At 57.9% G+C, this 21,608-nt stretch overlaps 1 protein-coding gene across 4 annotated transcripts in view; it reads right to left on the reverse strand.

Annotated features, from left to right (window-relative positions):
* Positions 1-21,608, reverse strand: part of ARMH3 (armadillo like helical domain containing 3) — a 129,121-nt gene that overhangs the window by 101,977 nt on the left and 5,536 nt on the right. For 2 of the 4 annotated variants that reach the window (XM_089780254.1, XM_089780252.1), the window contains exons 2-8: positions 11,585-11,694; positions 11,101-11,157; positions 10,811-10,957; positions 9,096-9,203; positions 8,206-8,298; positions 7,539-7,613; positions 6,471-6,557 (exon numbers count right to left, since the gene is read on the reverse strand). In XM_089780254.1, the coding sequence (XP_089636380.1) occupies positions 6,471-6,557; positions 7,539-7,613; positions 8,206-8,298; positions 9,096-9,203; positions 10,811-10,957; positions 11,101-11,157; positions 11,585-11,686 (669 nt within the window). In that variant the 5' untranslated portion in view covers positions 11,687-11,694. Of the gene's footprint in view, positions 1-6,470; positions 6,558-7,538; positions 7,614-8,205; positions 8,299-9,095; positions 9,204-10,810; positions 10,958-11,100; positions 11,158-11,584; positions 11,695-17,328; positions 17,439-21,608 lie in introns of all 4 variants that reach the window. The other 2 variants (XM_089780253.1, XM_089780251.1) reach the window with 2 other exon arrangements.

Raw genomic sequence — 21,608 nt, forward strand, 5'->3', positions numbered from 1 at the left:
ACAGGACCCCTCTTGGAATCCAAAATCAGTTACAACCCCCCCCAAAATCTGTTGCTGATCAATCACACCAAAGCCAACAGCGGGGACCCTCGCCCGGACAAGCTGGCTACGCAGAGCAGACCCCTGCGCCAGCGCCCTGCCACGACGTGTCCGAACGCATTCCGAATTCCTCCACACGGGTGGCCGAGGGAAATCGGGAACCCTTCAGTAAGAACGCTCAAGAGAACCACGGACTAGAACCAGCAACGCCAACGGCATCCCAGGTAGTCGGCAAAAGCGACCCAGGCTCCACGGCTCTGTGAGTTGGCTGCCGCGGTGTGCAGACTCCCGTGGCTGCCCTGCCACCCCTGCAACACGCCCCTTCCCAGCCCGAGGGCCTCGCTCGGCAGCACCTGAGCGGGGCAGAGCCATTCACCGGCCTACTGGTGCGTGGGGGCAGTTTCAGAGCCGACCTCCCTCACTGCCCCAGCAGCCACCACAGAGCGGCTTCCCCAGGTCAAAGGGAGAGGAGGAATCTGGAAACGAGGCGTCGATCCAGCCGGTGCCGTGGCGGCTCCCAGGTCCTGGGTGCGAGCAGGGCAGTGGTGGGAGAAGAGGAGCGTGACCTGCTTAAATGGGCCCTTGGCACCCAACCACCGGGGCCCTAGGGGCAGTCTCGAGCAGTTGTCTGCCCCTACTGAAAGCTCTGTGGCTGCACAGGAAGGCAGAGACCAAAATACCCTGGAGCTGGCGGGCAGAGACAGGAAAAAGCAGAACCAACCGACTTATTCTAAGCAGGGACAGCGTGAGAGTGTTGCAGCTACCAACCACCAAAGGAAAATCCCCAGCCAACTAGACGCACACAGGAGTGGAGAGAAGCACCGGAGAAAAAAACGCCCTGAACATGTTTGATCCCCCCCAAGCACTGCCACCCTCTCTCATAAGAAAACGAGAAGGTAACTCCTTTTTGCTATCTGGACTCATGTAAAATAATTCAGGCTTCTGATCCACCTCCTTTCAAACAGCACGTCCTGCCATTTCCCCTTTACAATTCCCTTTCAAAAGGGTTATAAACGTTTCCCTGACTGGTCCCTCCTGGATACAGCCTTTTCAAGGAGAGATTGACTGGTTTAATCATAGAACACGAGGACTGGGAGGGACCTGGAGAGGTCATCGAGTCCAGCCCCCTGCCCTCACGGCAGGACCCAGCACTGTCTAGACCATCCCTGATAGACATTTATCTAACCTGCTCTTAAATATCTCCAGAGATGGGGATTCCACAACCTCCCTGGGCAATTTATTCCAGTGTTTGACCACCCTGACAGTCAGGAACTTTTTCCTAATGTCCAACCTAAACCTCCCTTGCTGCAGTTTAAGCCCATTGCTTCTTGTTCTATCCCCAGAGGCCAAGATGAACAAGTTTTCTCCCTCCTCCTTGTGACACCCTTTTAGATACCTGAAAACGGCTATCACGTCCCCCCTCAGTCTTCTCTTTTCCAAACTAAACAAACCCAGTTCCTTCAGCCTTCCCTCATAGCTCATGTGTCTAATCAGTTTGAGACAGTGAAACTGACTAGACACAACATGCACTAACATGGTCTGCAGATTTGCAGGGCTCTAGATATAAAGCATGGATCTGCAGCCCACTGCAGATATCCACAGATTTGCCAGGCATTAGCCATGCAAATAATAAACCATGTGAGAGAGAACAATATGTGTGCCCACATCTTTCAGCTCTCCCCATGGCAGGCAGTGTTGGTAACTCCGCAGGTACTTAGCAGCACTGCCAGGCAGAAATGTGATTCTCAAGGGATCTACCCGCTTCAGTCACTTTGTTACCCTCTCCTAGCCTCACAAGGAGCAAGCCAGAGGACTAGAAGTAGGACAGATTACAGGAAACCCCTCACTCCCTGCCAAGTTGATTTTCTATAGTTGACAGGCTTGTGTATAATTAGCGTCACTACCTCCATTGTGTAATCAATTATTTAATTTCCCCTCTTCATGTGAGTCTCTCACAGAGCAACAAAGGAGAGTGAAATATTTTCTATGAAATGCGAAAATATCAGTATAAACCCCAACCCACAACAGAGGGACTTGGGCAGAGATCATACCCAAGTCGACTTTAAACTGTTCCTGAACATGGCTAGATTTCAGGTTGATAGTGTGTCTGTGTAAAGAACACACACATCTCTTCAGTGCCTGTAACTGAAGCTAATAAGAGAGGAATTATTATTAGGAAAGGGATAGAAAATAAGACCCAGAATATCTTACTGCCCCTGTATAAAACTATGGTACGCCCACATCTTGAATACCGTGTACAGATGTGGTCTCCTCACCTCAAAAAAGATATTTTGGCCTTGGAAAGGGTTCAGAAAAGGGCAACTAAAATGATTAGGGGTTTGGAATGGGTCCCATATGAGGAGAGGTTAAAGCGACTGGGACTTTTCAGTTTAGAAAAGAGGAGACTGAGGGGGGATAGGATAGAGGTCTATAAAATCATGAGTGGTGTGGAGAGGGCTGATAAAGAAAAGTTATTTATTAGTTCCCATAATAGAAGAACTAGAGGACACCAAATGAAGTTAATGGGGAGCAGGTTTAAAACTAATAAAAGAAAGTTCTTCTTCACACAGCGTGTAGTCAACCTGTGGAACTCCTTGCCAGAGGAGGCTGTGAAGGCTAGGACTATAACAGAGTTTAAAGAGAAGCTAGATAATTTCATGGAGGTTAGGTCCATAAAAGGCTATTAGCCAGGGGATAGAAATGGTGTCCTTGGCCTCTATCTGTCAGAGGCTGGAGAGGGATGGCAGGAGACAAATCGCTTGATCATTGTCTTCGGTCCACCCTCTCTGGGGCACCTGGTGCTGCCACTGTCGGTAGACAGGATACTGGGCTAGATGGACCTTTGGTCTGACCCAGTCCGGCCGTTCTTATGACCAAGACACATGATGCAGTTGCATTGGTTATGAAATCTTGAACAGATATTCCACACGGAGGTGTAAAGGAGACTAGAAAACACAAATAGCAGAAATCTGAAAGAACATTCATATAAACACTGGTGCTTTCTTCAGACACCCACAAAATTGTAGGCAACTAATCAATTCGCAGCCCGATTAGATTTCCTTAAGTAAGTGGAACAACAATTAGCAACCCACGGGATGCAAAAGAAAAGGGAACTGATAAACCAAGTGAAGCAAGGCAGAGAGAAACGCAAAGGAAACCAAGCCATGAAACAATCGGCCACGCTGACAATTCGAACTCTACAAACGCCCGGGTCAGGCAAGGGAGAGACGGCTCTTCTCCTCCCAGCCGGGAGACCGGCTGCATTACGGGCAGAGCTGGTCACACAGAAGGCGGCTTGGCGCTACCTCTTAAAGGCAGACCCTGTTTTCAGTTGCTTCTAACTTTGCTAAGCTCTGTGGAGGCTGAGATGTCGGTGCTGGAGCGCTGGCTCAGGCTGATCAAGGGAGAACCATGTTAGCAATGCATTCATTTGGGGTGCCCAGTTTGAGATGCCGGGTACTTGCGTGCTGAGCATGGTACGGCATGGCCCCACCGCGCCCTGCTGCAGCTGGGTGTACGCAGCACCGGGCTGTCAGGCCCCCAGAAAAGGAGGAACACAGCAAGTGAGCCCCCAGGAAGGGTCTGGTGCGAGTAACAGCCCAGCCCCTCCCAGGGGCAGAATCCAGCCCCCAAGGCGGCATTCGGCTGCCTCAATTGTGAGACCGTCTCATCTCGCCCTGCCACACTTGGCCTCATTCACCGTGGGTAAGTCCCCCCGGTCCGGAAAAAGCTGCCTGAAAACAGCCATGCCCTGCTGCGGCCCCAGACCAAACCCCACGGCTGCTCTCCTGCTCTCCACAGTGCTCGGCTCAGCCCAGGCTCTGCGCACAGCAGCCAGCCAGGCCCGGGGCTCTCGCCCTGGGGCTGAGCTGTAGGGTGCTGCGGTTCCGCAGAGAGGCACATTCATGCCCACGCCGCGTTAGCGCTAGTGCGGGCAGGAAGACGGACCCCGGGGGAGCGGAGGAGGGGTCGTTGGCTCGTTCCATGGTAACAGAATGCCATCTCCTTACGGCAAAAGGGTCCCATCTGCCTGAAGAGCGGGGCTGCCGGCTACGGTCTGCAACAGGAGGATCAGGCTCTCAGACAGGCGAGGCCGGGGCTCCCCGAGGTAAGGATCAGGCCCCTCAGCCTTCCCGTCCATGGGAAGCCAGTGTGGAGTGGAGGACAGCCCACGTTGCGGAGGAGTGGCACTGCAGCACCCGGGCCGAGGGCTCTACAGAACAGAGCTGGGGCGCGTAGGCGCCATGTCCGCCACTGGCTGCAGTAGTAGGCTGTTATCCTCTAGCTCCGCGATGGGCAGCCTAGGCCAGTGAGTGGGCCGCATGGGTGGCCTCCTCCATCTGAGTGAGCTGCAAGTTATAACCAAGAGGCTCTCCCGGGAAAGGGTAGCTGCGCTCACGGTGCTAGAATGTGCGGGGGGGGAGCCGACTGCCCCGGAGCAGGGCTGGGCTATGGAGGGAGCCCGGCTCCCACGGTCAGTGTGAGCAGCCAGCCCGCCCCAGGCCCTGGCTTTGCACGCGGGTCACTCTTGGAGTACCAGGAGGAAGAAATACTACGTGGAGGACGGAAATTGGTGCAATCTGGCAACCCTGCATGTGGGCAACAGGAAATACAAGGCCTTGTGGGATACACGTAGGGCCCGCCGCTGCCCTAGGCGCAGCAGGAAGACACTAGGCCAGTGGGGTTCCTGGTCTCTGGCTCGGCAGCGGAGGCATGTTCAGATCAGGTCTCCGGGATTCAATTGTGGTACTAGATGTGTGTTCTGATGGCTCCAGAACCCTTTGTCCACGAGCTCCCCGCACCAGCTAGCCCCGTCTGCCCTCACTGCCCCCCATACTCCTGTCCCCGCCCCCTGCCCCTCACCCAGGCACACACGAGTTACGCTGCCTCCTCCTCCTCCTGGGCACGGCGTTCCCTGCTCTCCGAGCACCATGGGGATCCCGCAGCCTGGACCGCCATGGTCAGACAGGTCCCGCTCAGCCCCTGCGCCCCAGGGCTGCATCGCACTCAGGCGCCGTGCGGGGACGGTCTGGAGCATGCTCGGTGCAGAGAGAATCTCGAGAGCCGTTAGCTGCCACTAACAAACCTCTGCTGCGCACGTGCAAACGGATTTCCAGAGGCTTAGCCATCGGTCAGACGGGGGCAGCTTCCGGGAGCTGGGGATGGGCACCACAGCCCCCCCAACTTGTGCTCCAGAGCACGGAGCCACCTTTTGGCAGAACAGGGACCATTCTACACGGGTGCAAACGGTGCTTTCCCCAGTGTCTGCTAGGCCATGGCTGAATCCTTCCAAAAACAGCCAGCCGGGGCCGACACCCAACTTGGAAGCAGCTCGCGTCTGGCCAAGTTAAAAGCGCCTGAAAACCCAGTCGGGTCCTAGAAGGGGTTCAGCAAACTTCACTGGAGGCATCGCTGGCTGGGTAACAAAGCTGATTCAGGGGGCCATCTATTACAGAAGCCAGGGTCCTGCCTGGCTCCAGAGTGCATCATGCTGCACAGAATTCAAGGCAAAGCAGACTCTCCCTCTGACACTGAACACACACTGGCTCATCAACCACCAGTCCTGGCCAAAGCCGAACGTGAGGAATTGTCCGAATTCCCCCTGCATTTCATTTAGATGCGTCCTACTTCCTGGGCATCTGCCGATGCATGTGATCTGCCCCTAGCACATTGTGACCAATACGAACATACGCAAGGAAACCTTTATCCCCTCTCCCCCGCAGTCGGGCGCGAGGTCACACGGAAACACGCCTGCATTTCATGACCACATTGCGGAGGAGCCCAGAACTCGTGATTCAAAATAACCACATTCAAACTCCCGACGTTGAGGAAACCCTTATGACAATTAAACACACGAGGCCCTGACATTTCACGGGGACGTTGCTTTCGCTGTCTCTCAGGAATAAGATCGACAGAGAGAGACTGCAGAAACACAAGCCGATTACTCAGCGTGGCCGAGGAAAGGGGATCGGTGGGTTTTGGGAAGGCGCAGCACCACATTTCTCATTCGAAGGAGTTGGAGGCTGAGAGATTAAAGCTCACCCTCTAATCACATGACCGGCAGCTCTCGGAAGAGTTCTACATTCTTCTGAGGCGACTGTCAGCTTTCCGATCACACGGCCAGGGTCTGAAACCCCAGGCAACGCTACCAGCCTGCCGCTCTTTGGGGAAGACACATTTTACACACACACGCTACACATGAAGGGTTCTGTCTGTCGGTTTGCGGGACGCCCTCTTGAAAGCATTTTTGTCAAGAACGGCTTTCCTTTGCGCTTGTTTAGAAGTCACTGTTTGACCAACTCTGCCTTTGTGCATACAAAGCTGGCCTTTACCAGTGTATTTAGCACTCACAAAGGGCTCGCGCGCCAAGGACAGACCTGCTGAAGTCAGACACCAGCGTTACGACACAGCTGTCTGCGCCCCACACCTACCTCGTTTTTTCTGTAGTTAACTAGTAAAGCCAGAAGGACCACAGCGTCGTAGCCATGCTCCCTGCGGCTGGGCGGGTTGGACAGAATCTGGAAGTAGAAGCAGAAATGAATCGCCTTGCCCAGTTATTGGCTAAAATGTAGCTCGTTTCCCAAAGCCAGACAACCAAGCGGACCAATATGGGAACACATCAGCACAGCCTGTGCTAAGTGACTAATGCATAGGGCCCTACGGAATCCACAGCTGTGAGAAAAGCATCACACACCAGGAAACCTGGTCTCCCTGTGAAGTTCCGTTATTGCTGGGGGATGCAGCATTGCTGCCTTCAGAGCTGGGTGGCCGGAGAGCAGCAGCTGCTGGCTGTGCAGCCCCGCCCCCAGCAGCAGTACAGTAGGGTAGCATGGCATGATATGGCCTAGTCATGGTATGATATTACTTCTCCACTGGCTCTGGCAGCGGCACTGTCTTCAGAGCTGGGGTCCTGGCCAGCAGCCACTGCTCTCTGGCCACCCACCTCCGAAGACGGCGCAGAAGTAAGGGTGACAATACCGCAGCTGCCCTACAATAGCTGTGCAGCCCCTCCCGGACCCTCTTTTAGGTCGGGACGCCCACCTTACAACACCGGAACGTTTAAGATTTCAGTATCTGAAACCATGAAATTCAAGATTTGTTAAATGCTCTGACAGTGACATTTCCAACTAGACGGGAATCTGTAATGCTTACAAGAAACCCAAAGAGCCGGTTCCACAACACGGGCTTACGGGGAGTAAAACGGGGCACCCCCAGCCGCGCCCATCGCTGGACGGGACAGTATCTGTGTGCTCCCAAGCTATGCCCCAGGCTGACCGTCCAAAGTCCCTGTCTAGAAACCCGCCAGGAAAGCAGGGCCGTTCAGCTGCTGTCTGAGCGTAAAGCCACACGTGTGACAACCGGAAAAGCGCAACGGTGAGTGAGGAGCAAGGAGGAGGCAGCACTGTACCAATCTGCCACGGCGCTGAGTGAGAGGCTGACACATGATCCCAGTGGGCAGTGTCGTCTTTAAGGCTCTGAACTGGAGGAGAGACCCTTACCTGTAAAATAGCTTCAAATATGCTGTTAATCATCACGTACTCCAGGATCGTGTTCTGGCTGATGTTGTCTGTCACCTGAAAGCAATCACTGGCCTTGGAATGCAGCTGTGTGCGCTGCCCTCCTGAACAGCCCCCCAAGCTCATGGGCAGTGGGGGTAGGACCAGAGCTGGCGAAGTGGGGCCAGCCGGGCAGCTCCCAGCACGCTGCCTCCATTCCTGCGGGCACCCCGGTCCTGGCACCTGCCAGGAGCTTCTCAGATGCCCAGTTTGTACCTGAGTCCCAGGGACAGACCAAGGTGCTCGACACACTGCGAGAGGACACAGAACGGCCCCCGGCCCTTCCCACGGCTGGGCCAGCCCCGCCCCGTGCCAAGCGAAGCGTTAATGTGTCCTCCGGAGAGCCAGCCCTGGCTAGCCAGCAGCCCCTCCAAGCCCCACAGGTGTCACCCCGGCTCCTTAACGTAGCTGCTCACCCATCTGGAAATGCCAAGTGGCCATTAAACACCTGGCAGTGCCCACTCAGGCCGGGAGGCAGGCCCGTTCCGGAGACAGTGCGGCCAGCCGCGGCGCCCTGCACACTAGGCACTCGCAGACGCCGCTCGGCAGGCAGGCTGGCCCCCCGGCGCAGGCCGGGCTCCCAGCGAAACGCCGGCGTCGTGGGACTTACCGTTACCAAGCAGAGAAGCAGCTTCAGACACAAACTCTTCAGGCTTTCGGAGCCTTCCGCACAGAGCAGGGAGTCCAAGCTCTCCATCAGATTCTGAGGGAGGAGGCGGGTGCGATAAGCTTCCGCGGCCCGAGGCCTGGCCACATCTCGCCGGCACGCCAGCCGGGCCCCGATCGCAGAGCCCATCCGCAGCCCACCAGGAACGCCCCCACCAAGACCTAGGGCCCATGTTAGCCCGTGAGGCGCATCTGTCTTCCTCCTCCCCCCAACCGCATGGAGCTGCTCCTGGCCAACATCCAACCTTGTAATTCAGAGAAGGGTTTCTCCGTAAGCGCGGCACCCGACGCCTTCGGCGCACCCGCAGCAGGAGGCGGCACCAAGGCAGAGGGTGGGCCGAACTGCCGCCTTGAAGCGCCGTGCCCGCCTGCCACGGATTGACACAGCAGATGCCGGCGGGGCAGAGGGAGTCGGACGTCCGGTCGCTAGACGCCCGTGGACGAGAGCAGCCAGCGGCGCAGAGCTTGCTGGGGGACAGACGGACGCTGCCCGAGCCACACGGCTCAGCGGGAGAGGCTTCAAAGGTCAGGCTCTGGCTGAGCCGCGGCGAGTCCCAGCGCCCCGCCGTACCGAGGGCAGAGCCCGGAGAGAGGGCTGCCCCCAGCGACAGGACTCGCCCTGGGTTGTGGGGGGATTTGCCGGCCTGTGCGACTGGACAGCCTAACAGTTCTGCTCCCGCCACTCCGGCAGCCGGCAGGCTGGAGCGCAGGGGCTCCGCCATTCCGGAGATGGGTGCGGAGTTCCCAGGGTCCCTGGGCTGGGGGAAGCTGCGAGGGAGAGCAGGCGGGCCACAGCGAGCGGGAAGGGCTGCCGGCCGCATGCCCAGCCCTTACCTTCATGCACAGCTCGGCCTTGTCGAAGCCCATGAGCATGTTGATGATGTCAAAGCCCGAGGTGGATTTGTTCTTCTGGTGCACGCCACGAATCAAGGCGCACAGGGTCTGCGAGGGAAGGAAGCCGCTGAGGCAGGACGCCCGGCCACCCCGCCACGCGCCCGGCAAAGCCCCGCCCACGCCGCACTCACCCGACTGACCGAGCAGGCGCGCCCACGGCCGTCACCGCGCCCGGCAAAGCCCCGCCCACGCCGCACTCACCCGACTGACCGAGCAGGCGCGCCCACGGCCGTCACCGCGCCCGGCAAAGCCCCGCCCACGCCGCACTCACCTGACTGACCGAGCAGGCGCGCCCACGGCCGACACCACGCCCAGCAAAGCCCCGCCCACGCCGCACTCACCCGACTGACCGAGCAGGCGTGCCCACGGCCGTCACTGCGCCTGGCAAAGCCCCGCCCACGCCGCACTCACCCGACTGACCGAGCAGGCGCGCCCACGGCCGTCACCGCGCCCGGTCCCCTCCCGTCCGAACTCTGCCCCTCCCCACGCGTGTTCCCTCGTGCGGGCAGCCACTCCCGCGCCTCCACCAGCGCCCTCTGCTCGCAGGGTGCCCCGCACGGCCACGGGCGAGAGAAGCACCACAAAAGCGAGCCGCTGGGCCCAGAGGAGAGCTCTGCCATGGGGCAGCCCCTCCCGCTGGGATGAGCAATCCCTTTAAAACCCCAAATGGTTCCAAGGCAGGGAGCCGGACTGGGGCCGCCTCTTCAGCCAAGTCCTGCTCTATCAGCACGGTGCTTGTACGGATCCTAGCCGGCCTTCTCCACAGACGCTGGGGGGAGTCAGGCGGGGGGCAGGCAGCAGGTGGGGTGAAGAGTGACCTTCTCGTGCAGTACACTGCAGCTCCCAGCCTGGTGTCCCAGCAGCCCTTCTCCGTCCCCCCGCCCCCCGGCTGTGTGGGGTCTCCCTACGCTCCCAGGAACCCAGCCCCTGCCTGCCAAAGCCCGTACTGCTCCTCTAGGCAGGCAGGACTGGGGGCGCCCCAGTAAAGCCACACGTGTGACAACCGGAAAAGCGCAACGGTGAGTGAGGAGCAAGGAGGAGGCTGCACTGTACCAATCTGCCACGGCGCTGAGTGAGAGGCTGACACATGATCCCAGTGGGCAGTGTCGTCTTTAAGGCTCTGAACGGGGACGTGGAGCAGCAAGGCAGGGTGGACACGGCCCGGCCGCTACGGGTCAGCATGTGGGATCGCTGCTTCCCCCCGAGCGGCTTTCGCCATCTGCCGGCACTCGCCGCAGCACAGCTGTGCTGTTGGGGGGCGGGGGGAGAAGAGGGTGAAGCACCCGCGGCTTGTCAAGCCAGTGCAAGCGAGACACAGCCGAAGCCCCAAGGAGCAGCCACCGCCCCCCAGCCCCGCTCAAGGAACTAGCACAAGGCGCTTGGCAATCTCAAGAAGCGTCCTCCACAAGGAGTGAAGAGCTGCCGGCCCAGCCCGCCTGCCCAGCCCACCGCGCGGGTACCTGCAGCGCACTGACCACTCGGATCGGGTGCTCCCCTCCCGGCCCGGCCCACCGCGCGGGTACCTGCAGCGCATTGACCACTGGGATCGGGTGCTCCCCTCCCGCCTGCCCAGCCCGCCGCGCGGGTACCTGCAGCGCATTGACCACTGGGATCGGGTGCTCCCCTCCCTTCTGCCCAGCCCGCCACGCTGGTACCTGCAGCGCATTGACCACTCGGATCGGGTGCTCCTCGCCCAAGGCCTGGATGCAGTGCTGGAACAGACAGTTGATGTTCTCCTTGATCTTCATCAGCTCCTCTCCATCCAGAGACTCCAGCTTGCTTTCCAGATACTCCAGGTTCACCTGCCAGGGCCAGCAAATGCCTTTCAGCCAGCTGCTGGAAGGAAGTGGAGACCCACGGCAGGGGGCGGGGGAGCCCCGGGACTGAGAACCTGCCCCAGCCCAGGGCAAAGAAACAAGGGGGACCAAAAGAGAAGAGGCGGTACCTTCATGAGGAACAGCTCCTCCCAGAACCGAGGGCTGCATTTACTGGGGTCCTCCGTCTGAAAGAGAAAGGGGAGCCCGTGAGGAGCGCAGCAGCAGAAACACCTCGGACGCCGAAGAGGAAGGTGGCTGCCCGTCCTGGAGCGCCGAGTACAAGCCATTCCCCACTGCGGCCTGGCTCCCCCTCCTTTTGGGGCTATGGACTCCCTTCCTCCCTGGCCTCCCGCCCCTTGTCCCGACTTCGCCACCGTCCCATCCGGCGCCCCCACGAGCCAGCGGCAACTGCAGGGGAGGCCACAGAGCGAAGCGGAGGCGGCAGGGGAGACACGTGGTTTGGGACGGGCGTGGCGCAGCCTGGCTGGGACCGACGCGCTGCTGCCTCGCGGGTTCCTGTCTCAGGCCGGGGACAGCACCACGGGGCCCTCCGCCCAAGCCACGGGGACCAAACCGGGCCACGCCATGCAGAGGAAGGGGCCCCGTCCTTACCAGGAAGATCTCGTCGTACATTAGCACCACTTTCTCTTTCAAGGGCTTCTTGGAGGCTGACGATTTCCAGAGCAGCCCGCCCTTCTTCTCCGCCTGGGCCATGGCGCGGCCTGCACGGGGGACGAGAGCACAGTGCTACGGGGGCAGAGGCGGCACATTGCCAGCGTGTCCGGGACCCCCCAGGCTCCCTGCTACCCCAGCGACGGGCAACCGTGGCCAGTGGGCGGCCGCACAAGTGGCCCCCTCCACGCCACGGCTGCAAGAGGGGCGTGACCAAGCTGCTCTCCCGGGACAGGGCAGCTTGGCTCCCGGCGCTTGGAGCCAGGATTGGCGGCTGCGGAGCAGCGCCGGGATGGGACGTGGGGGAGCGCGCGGCTCCCACAAGCAGTGTGTGCAGCTGGCACGCACCGCATGCCCCGGGTCCTGGCTTTGCACATGGGTCACTAGTAACACTGGGAGGAAAAACCGACGCAGACAGAAACCAGCGGAATCTGCCGCCCTGCGCCTGGGTGACAGCAAACACGACGCCTCGTGGCCACACCCGGTATCCCGACGGGCCATCTGCAGCCTGCGGGCAGCTGCCACGGCGCCATGCCAGCAGGTTACCAGATGCCTGGCAATGGGCTGGCACAGATCCCCAGCAGTCCTGTCTCAGAGAGGGCCCTTGCGCACACCCGAAGGAATCTGTTTTCCAAACACACAACCCGGGTTTGAGAGCCAGGAACCGCTTCCTGCCAACTGGCAGTGGGCACGGCGAGTGCAGAGCCGGGCAGGGATCCCCTGGCTCAGATGCGTGCAAGGGAAGTTCCTACAAGGGTGGCACGAGGGCTCCAGGAAGAGACAATAACCCACAGGCCACACAATCAGCGTGAAACATGCAAATGGGTATGGCTGCAGGAATTGTGTCTCCACTGATCAGCGTTCTGAACGCCAGGCCGGCGCCCAGCCAGGCACAATACGTGTGTCGGCTCAGCACAGGGATGTTAGCCATCGGGTAATTGAATGGTGAATTATCAGCCAGTCGGCTGGTCCCTGGGGGCGGGGGCACCAGCCAGTGCACTCCGGCCCCACTCCTGAAGAGCCCCGCCACTCCGCACTGCTGCCTCTGTGCCCTGCCCGGCGGGAGCTGGGCCGCGAGGGGAGACAGTTTAAAAACCAGCTCCCCTCGCAGACCAGCTGCCTGTGGCCCTGTGCTGCTGCCTCGGGTGCAGAGATAGCAGTGCGGGGTGGCAGCAGCCCCTGTCCGGAGGGCACTGAGCTCCTAGAGCCGGGCTGCCTGTGGCCCTGCGCTGCTGCCTCGGGTGCAGAGATAGCAGTGCGGGGTGGCAGCAGCCCCTGTCCGGAGGGCGCTGAGCTCCTAGAGCCGGGCTGCCTGTGGCCCTGCGCTGCTGCCTCGGGTGCAGAGATAGCAGTGCGGGGTGGCAGCAGCCCCTGTCCGGAGGGCGCTGAGCTCCTAGAGCCGGGCTGCCTGTGGCCCTGCGCTGCTGCCTCGGGTGCAGAGATAGCACTGCGGGGTGGCAGCAGCCCCTGTCCGGAGGGCACTGAGCTCCTAGAGCCGGGCTGCCTGTGGCCCTGCGCTGCTGCCTCGGGTGCAGAGATAGCAGTGCGGGGTGGCAGCAGCCCCTGTCCGGAGGGCGCTGAGCTCCTAGAGCCGGGCTGCCTGTGGCCCTGCGCTGCTGCCTCGGGTGCAGAGATAGCACTGCGGGGTGGCAGCAGCCCCTGTCCGGAGGGCACTGAGCTCCTAGAGCCGGGCTGCCTGTGGCCCTGCGCTGCTGCCTCGGGTGCAGAGATAGCACTGCGGGGTGGCAGCAGCCCCTGTCCGGAGGGCGCTGAGCTCCTAGAGCCGGGCTGCCTGCCCACCTGGCTCCTCATACACTTTAAATGCAGAGCCGCAGTGGGGATTGGTCCCGGACCCGGCACAAGCCCCGGGCTGCTGGCCAGCCTGCCAAAAAACGTACTAGCAAGGGGGGAGGGGGATGCATGTAGTCTATAGCGTTAACCTACACACTTGTGCTTATCGGTTAATCAGCTGCACAAGTCCATCCCTAGTCCGGCGGGAGACACAAGGTGCTTCTCTCTCCCCGCTCCTGCGCGTGGGGTATCGTCCACGCCACAGCGGAGGCCGGTCTAAGTCGGTGCCGATTGACGGATGGAAACGGACGAGACAGAGGCACCCGGGGCAAGCTGCCAGCAGGGTGGAGAAGAGACTGGCTCGCTGGGAGCAGGGGGCCCAGACTCTGCCCTCGCAGCATGGGACTCGTCTCGCCAATGCAGGACAGCCGAGCCCGGCTGCAATAAACCGGAGGGGTTTGGGGGTGTAAGTTACCAGTACCCGGCTGGTCAGGCTGGGTGCTAGAGCGCTGCCGTCGTTTGACATGCAACTCTTGGTTCCCTGCTCCTCAGTACATCAGCGTGAGCTCGTTTTCCCTGCAAACGTGCCCCGGGCGGCGTGGGAAGGGGAGACTGGCGAGGTGGGAGCAGCGACTCGGAGTTCAGCAGGCGCTTGGAGGCTGGCTGTGCCCGTCGCTACCCTGCGGAGGGACAGCGCGCCGGGCAGGCTAACAGGGCAGGGCGCGTGTCATCCGTGGAGCCAGGGAGCCAGCGCACGGCAGGCACAGACCTGACGCTAAGAGCGGGTCCCCGCAAGGGGCCTCATCACCCTGGGTATCCCTGGGAACCATCCCTGGCTCCTACCTTCACAGGGCCCGTCACACACGGGCATGGCTTCCTCTGGCAGGCGCTAGCACTGGGGCAATGGAGCATCTAGCCTCTCTCAAACCCAGGCCACCTCCTGATCTCCCTGCCATGCTCCCCACACCACCCCGGACTCCATGGCTTGCCCGGGCAACGCTACTGGCAGCCACCAGGAAAAGAAGGGTGGCCGCTAGCACAGCAAGGCCACAGTGCACACAGATAAGTGCACGACACACGTCCCTGGTGCAACGCACGGCGGCAGGCAGCCCGGGAATTCACAGCAGAGAGCCTGGACCGCTTCCACGGCACGTTCAAAGATCCAGCTGCCTTTCGCTCGGCGAGCAGAGGGCAGGGGCCAATGGGTGTCCGTGTCAGAACGGACAGCTGGATTTTACTGCTACGTGAACGGGCTTGGAACGCCCCCCCCCCCTGAGCTGGGAACAACAGTAATTACTGAACCACGTCGGACAGACATTGGACCTGCATTCTGTAACCTGGCAGGCCCCCGGAGCGAAGATCAGGGAACTAGGGATGCAGTGGGGTAGCTGATTAACCAACTGACCGATGAGCAAAAGCGCCTAGGTTCATGCCACAGACGACGTGCGTTTCCACACACACAGAGGTTTTTAACTGGTTCCCCTCGCAGGGCTCCTCGGGCACGGGGCCGGAATGCACTGGCTGCTGCCCCCGCCCCAGGGACTATAGACTAGTCGAATTCATGAGGTCAGTCGACTATTCAGTTAACCGATATTTAACTTCCCTGCAGGGGACATCCAAGTCAAACAAAAGTGAACAAGAAAACGCTGTTCACTCATCCTGATCACCTCCCTCCTCGGGACCCTCCTCTGCTTTGCAGCGGTGTCCCGGGAATAAGAGGTCGCACTGAGCGGGGACAAGAACTGGAAACAGACGGGGTCTATTGGAGAGCAAACCAAAGCGATGCCAGCCGGGCTGGGGGAGAGAGCGCTTGCATGAGATTCCAATTGGAATCACAAGTTTCGGAACCCAAAGCAGCCCGCGCCCACGTGCACAAACACAGCTGTCACTGTGCTTCTAATTGGATTACAGCTAATGAATCGCAAGGCTCAGACACCAGCTTGCAGCGCTCCTGGGTCTGTGCCCTTGCATCAAACTAACGGGGGGGGGGGGGGGAGACTCCATGTACGCCCTGCAGACCAAGAGAGTGCAGGGAGGTTTAACACGTCTCACGTGTCGGCAGACAGGAGATGCTACAGCCCGAGTGAAACGCGCTTGTGGCCAGGCTGGCCGTCGGACGCACGCCGAAAGCCCTGGTCTTTGTCAAGATGAGAACTGGGATGTAGGGTCTTGGCCTAAAGCACAGGGCAAGCACACACAGACGCTTGCCAAGGGGCTAATGCAGTAAGGCCTTGGTTTGCTATTTACTCTTCTAGGGACTGCAGAGGAACCAGAGGAGAAGAGCTCAAGACTCCTCTCATCCCGAAGCACCCAAGGGCCGGACCGGCCTTGCGACCTGGGCCAATGAGCCAGTGCTAACGGACTTGGGGTTCGCGCTCTGCCAGTCTGTAACGCAGCTAGCTGCAAGAGCGCGCTACCTGGGAATGTAATCGCTCCACGGAGCGACCGGCGGCTCCCTGCCTGTGACTAGACTGGAGACCTGGCCCCAGGTGGGGACATAAAAGCCACGGCAGTGAAGGGCTGGGGCAGAAGAGCTCTGCCTGCTCTCGAAAGCTCTCCGAGCGCCAACGCTGGGCTCGGCAGCCAGGCGCAAGGCAGGCCTAGCACCACTCCCGTCATTGACACTGGAGAACCCCCAGCACAGCAGGGATGTAAGCCACCAGGCGACTAGCCGAGAAGCAGCATCTCATCGGCTAGCCCACACGCTAGTCCCTTCCCTCCCCGGCTCGTTGCCTCTATCGGAAAGAGGGAGGGGGAGAGAGAGGAAGGGGTTCTGGGGGGAGCCAGCTTCAAAATCTGCTCCAGCTCCGTGGAAGGGGGCAGGTCAGCACTTCCACCTTTGACATACAGCAACCGCCAGGCGGGCTCTTGCTACAGTTCACAGCGGAAGCGGCTAGTCGAACAGTCGATGGAAATGCTGACTATTCGATTAGTTGATTCATCTAATTTTAACATCCCTACAGCAGAGCCCCCCAAGCAAACACAGGCCCCTCCACTGGACACGCAGCTCTTAACCTGGCCTTAAAACACCCACAGGCACTACAAGCAAAACCCTTAATGTTCAGGGGCTCTGATCACACAAACCTGGACAGTAAAATTAGTTTCCCCGCCAGCCCTTTCACATACAGACCTTGTTTCATTGTACACAGTATCTCCCTTGTAATGGCAAACAGATTCCTCTGTGTGGTTTTAACTACAACACTCTAAACTCCAGCCCGTGGAGCCATATTTTGGAATGTTTGGACTTTGGTTTTTCTCTCTCAGCATTACTCTGAATTAGCATTGCTTTGCATTTTGCTTCCTTGGCTAACCGCCCTGCGCATTCGGGTGTTTGTGAGCAATCACACCACACACAACCACACATCCCAGTGCACAGTCCTAAATAAACCATCGCGGCTTTTGGCATGCAATGCCCAATAACCACACCCTGGTTCACCACTGCAGCGTCACACTGCTTAAAAAAGAGAGTTGACAACACTGTGTTGTCTATATGCCCCACACGGCATTTTCAAATGTTTTTGTCTTTATCGACTGCACACAGAGCTGGGAATGAAATCTACACTTGGCCACAATCCAGGACTAGCGAATGCTTCCGAGCCCCAAGCACTGACTGCTAGTCCACACCAAGCCTGGTTTGGTTTTTACACTTATGTTGCAGACGTCCAATATGAAACTAGCCCGCAGCTGTCCTGAAAACTCCCTGTCAATAGCCCACAGCAAGGCTCCACGTTGGTCATCTCTCCGGGCGTTCATTGCAAAGGTGACCAGCGTGCAAGTAAAACAATGGTTTTCCTAATCCACAGACTTCATCCTCGCCACCCCCACGCCCCGTGAAGCTGGATCCTTTTCCCTGCACACCCGTAAACTGTAACTAACAGGGCAAATAAAACCCCCCGTGACACCTGTATCAACAGCCAACTCCGATCTCTACAGCTTAGGGCCTCTGGGATGCCATCATGATCCACCACGTTGTTGTTCAGTTGAGTCCTGTGTGATCCCAGAACTGAAAAGGGAGGGGAGCTTAGGTATGAGTGAGCATGACTTACCACACTTACAAAACACAAGCAGAATAAAGTCCAGAGAAGTAAAACACACACACACAGACACACACACACACACACACACACACACACACACAGACACACACACACTAGAAGATTGACCCAGAGAGGTTGCTCGGGTCCTAACCTCAATTAATTTTTTTGCCATTGGAATCATTGCTCTGGGGCGGGGCTGGAGAAGGGGCTGGGGGGCAGGCTGCCCCGGGGAGAGAGGACAACCCCAGCCCCCTCTCACCACAGCAGCGTGGGGCCCGGTGAGAAGTGCCTCTGCCTAGCCGCTGCAGCTCCAGCAGGCACAGCCAGGGGAAGGGTGCACGTCCCCGGCCCAGGCAGGTCCAAGTTCATCTGCCCCCTGCACCCCCCACCAGAGTGGGAATGCAGCAAACCGGGCACTTGCCCCTTGCTCCCTGACCAAGAGGAACAGCCAGCCACGTTCCTGTTCGAATCACGGGGGGGGGGGGGGGGAGAATTCAGTAGCCCAACCCTCCTAAAGGGTGGGGCTTCGGCAGTCCCGGAAGGGGGGCAGTGCCTGGGGAGTCTGCTTTATGAAAGCAATCCCACTCCAGGCCCAGCCTGTTTCCCTGGCTCGACCGAAGCCAGAGAAGAAGAAGCTGCACATCACATTCGATAGCCCAAGTTCTCAGCATGTAGGAGTCTCCGAGGGACAGCCGTGTGAATCTGTGTCATCAACGAGGAGTCCTGTGGCACTGGAAAGACGAACCGATTTATTCGGTTTACCCATGGAAGCTGATGCCCAAATAAATCAGTTCGTCTTCTCGGTGCCATAGGCCCCCTCGTCATTCAGGGAGAGTTCTTGAACGGACACAAAGACTCTCTCATATATTTAGGGTACAGCAAAAAGAAAAACCATGTAGCACTTTAAAAACTAACAAGATGGTTTCTTAGGTGATGAGCTTTCGTGGGCCAGACCCACTTCCTCAGATCAGATTCTGGAAGAGAATTGGCATGACCCTATATACCAAAGGAATACAATGAAAAAAGTAAACACATTATTAAACTGACCAATCAGATATAGTACAGAAGGTGGGGCGAAGGACAGGGAGGGAGGGAATAGCTATTTATGAGTCAATGAATGGCTAATCAGAGGTGATAAGTGGGGAAGCTATCTTTGTAATGGGTAAGGTAATAAGGGGATAATTATATTTATATATATGGGATATTCTCAGTTGTCTGTTAGTTTCCTAAATAGAAGAACTAGAGGACACCAAATGAAATTAATGGGTAGCAGGTTTAAAACTAATAAAAGAAAGTTCTTCTTCACACAGTGTGTAGTCAACCTGTGGAACTCCTTGCCAGAGGAGGCTGTAAAGGATAGGACTATAACAGAGTTTAAAGAGAAGCTAGATAATTTCATGGAGGTTAGGTCCATAAAAGGCTATTAACCAGGGGATAAAATGGTGTTCTTGGCCTCTGTTTGTCAGAGGCTGGAGAGGGTTGGCAGGAGACAAATTGCTTGATCATTGTCTTTGGTCCACCCTCTCTGGGGCACCTGGTGCTGGCCACTGTTGGCAGACAGGCTACTGGGCTAGATGGACCTTTGGTCTGACCCAGTATGGCCGTTCTTATGTATGTTCTAACAGGATCCATTTTAAGCCAAATCAGCTGAGAGAAAGAACATAATTACACAAATGTGACGAACTGGGAACCCTTTAAGAACACCTCACTGAGATGACCAAAAAGCCACTGTCCCACAACTGAGGAAGAAGGTGGTGCTGGCTAAAACTACAGCCTGGGATAGAGGGGAAGAGAAGGCAGTTGCAAAATATATAAATAAATAGTTAACTAATGGAAGAAAGCAGAAGTTGATAGTAAACCATAAACCAGAAGTTAGGAATTACAGAAAATTGATAAGGGAAGCCAAGACGCTCAAGTAAAAACCAAAGGCCAGCAGACTTAAGAAAAATAAGGAGAGTGGTTTTTTTTAAAATATATTCCAATCAAACGATGAAGCAGCGACTGGAAGTTGAAGCTAGAATCATAGAACCATAGAGCTGACATGTTCAGACCGCCAACAAGATGCACATTTGTGAGAGAGCGGGAGTAATTAAGCACTGGAACAATCTGCCAAGTCTGCGGTAGATTCCCCAGCACGGGCAATTTTTAAAATCGAGATTGGAACTTTTTCTAACAGATCGGCTCTGAGAATTAGTTTGGGGAACTTCTCTGGCCTGTGTTATCCAGGAGGTCAGATTGGATGGTCCCTTCTGGGCTTGGGATCTATGAATCCCACTGCCTTGGCTGAGTTTGCACAGGGGTAGCGAACAGTAATGTGGCTGGGTCAGACACATGCAGAGGATGAAGGTAAGGGACCTGGTGAAAACAGCAGGAGGGAGGGGAGGGGAGGGGAGAAAGGAGAGAGATCCTGAGGAAAGCAGAGGAAGGGATGGATGGACTGCACCAGAAAGGATGGTGGGTCTTAGCGCTGCCTTGGACAATGACAATGGACATTTGCACAGCCCAACCCCAGCTGATGGAATAAGGAGCAGGTGGCGGCAGGAGCCAAGAGGCAAATCTCCATTTGCAGATGGGGAAACTGAGGCCTGGACTCTGGAGAACGTGACATGAGCGGCCCAAGGGCAGCAGCAGGCCACTAGAGCCCAAATCGTAACTGAAGATTTCCTGGCTCCTAGTCCTGTGCCCGACCCACAAGAACATTCAGCAGCAGCTCTCCTCACCGCCTCTGACCCTGCCTACCGCTGCTTAGTTGCAACATTCCTCTCCCCCTCTCAGTATTTGTGACAGCTCGCCGGGGTCCCCTGGTCCTGCAGCCCCGGAGCAGCGAGGGCAGACTCCCCCAGCCAGTAGAACGGGGGGGTTATTGCTCCTCCAGGATACAGCCCAGCACAGACGTGACGTGGGTACTGGAGTCAGGGCCAGGATGCCTCAGACCCCTTGAGATGGGGCCCCTGGACCCCTAGACTCCAGCCCCCTCTTAGTCTGTCTCCTTCATGATTCCAGCCAGAACAGAGAGGGGTTATTCCCCCGACACTCCCTCCCCTTAACCGGTAGCTGTCATGGGGACCCTCAAGGTGCCCCCCGCTGGGCAGTGCTCACAGACAGAGGCCAGTAGGGGCCATCCACAGCAACCAGCAAGGTACTGACACTGCATCCCAGTATTGGTACCAGAACTGAGAGGGGAAGGCAGGGCACTAGCCTAGGACTTGAGAGACCCAAGCTCATTTCTCTGCTCTGCTGCGTGACCCGGGGCACTTAGCTCTAGAGCCACAAAAGCACAGGACACCTAAATCCCAGCGTTCAGCTCCTCTGTGATTCGCAGAGCTACCTCCGACCCCTGGAGGCACCCAAACACCCCCAGCAACGGAAGTTCCCACCTAGGTGCCCCACCTCATCCCCGGAGCGACTCTCAGACCGGCAGATAGGTGGTCGCTGCCTAAGTCGCATGCAGGGCCCAGTCGGGAGCTGTGCTCACAGCACTCTGGGTAGAAGCAGATCGCTGTTCAACTCGGAACTGAACCCAGCAAGTGCCCTAAGCACGGGGCTAAAAGGCCCGAGGGGGGAGTCCTCCTCATCCTTTGCACTCTTCCCTCCCACACATGCCACCTTCTTGAAAATGCTCTGGGGAGAACGGATGGAACATCAGACTCACCCCCCCCAGCGTGACACGTAACACGGTCTGGGAATCCCTGCAAGTGTAACCCCTTAACCTGCCCCTCTGGCTTCCTCGGCATCTGCCCTTCGCTCTCAAGGGCTTTCCATCAGGCTGTTGTCTCGTTTAGTCTTTACAAAAACCTCCTCTGGATGGACCGGACTTCTCAACAGCCCCCTCTCCACTCCAACTCCCTCTAATCCAGTAAATCAAACCTCTCCCTCGCTCCATCACCTCTCTCATGGACATCTCCTTTCCTGTCTCCCGTCACCTCAGCCCCCCTTGGCTTCCTCCATTCCCTTCGCCACCTCTGGACAGTGTTCCCCATAAGCTGAACGCTTGGGCAGACTCCAGGAGAGATTCAAATGCCACCAAGCTGATCAGCAGAACACCCACAGCCAGCACTGTGGTTCTATTTGGTGGCGTACATAACAAAATTTATTCCACTGGTCCATTGAAAAACATGAGGGGGAACAATGCCTGT

Source organism: Pelodiscus sinensis, chromosome 8 (assembly GCF_052426305.1).
Source record: "Pelodiscus sinensis isolate ZL-2025 chromosome 8, ASM5242630v1, whole genome shotgun sequence".
NCBI lineage: Eukaryota > Metazoa > Chordata > Testudines > Trionychidae > Pelodiscus > Pelodiscus sinensis.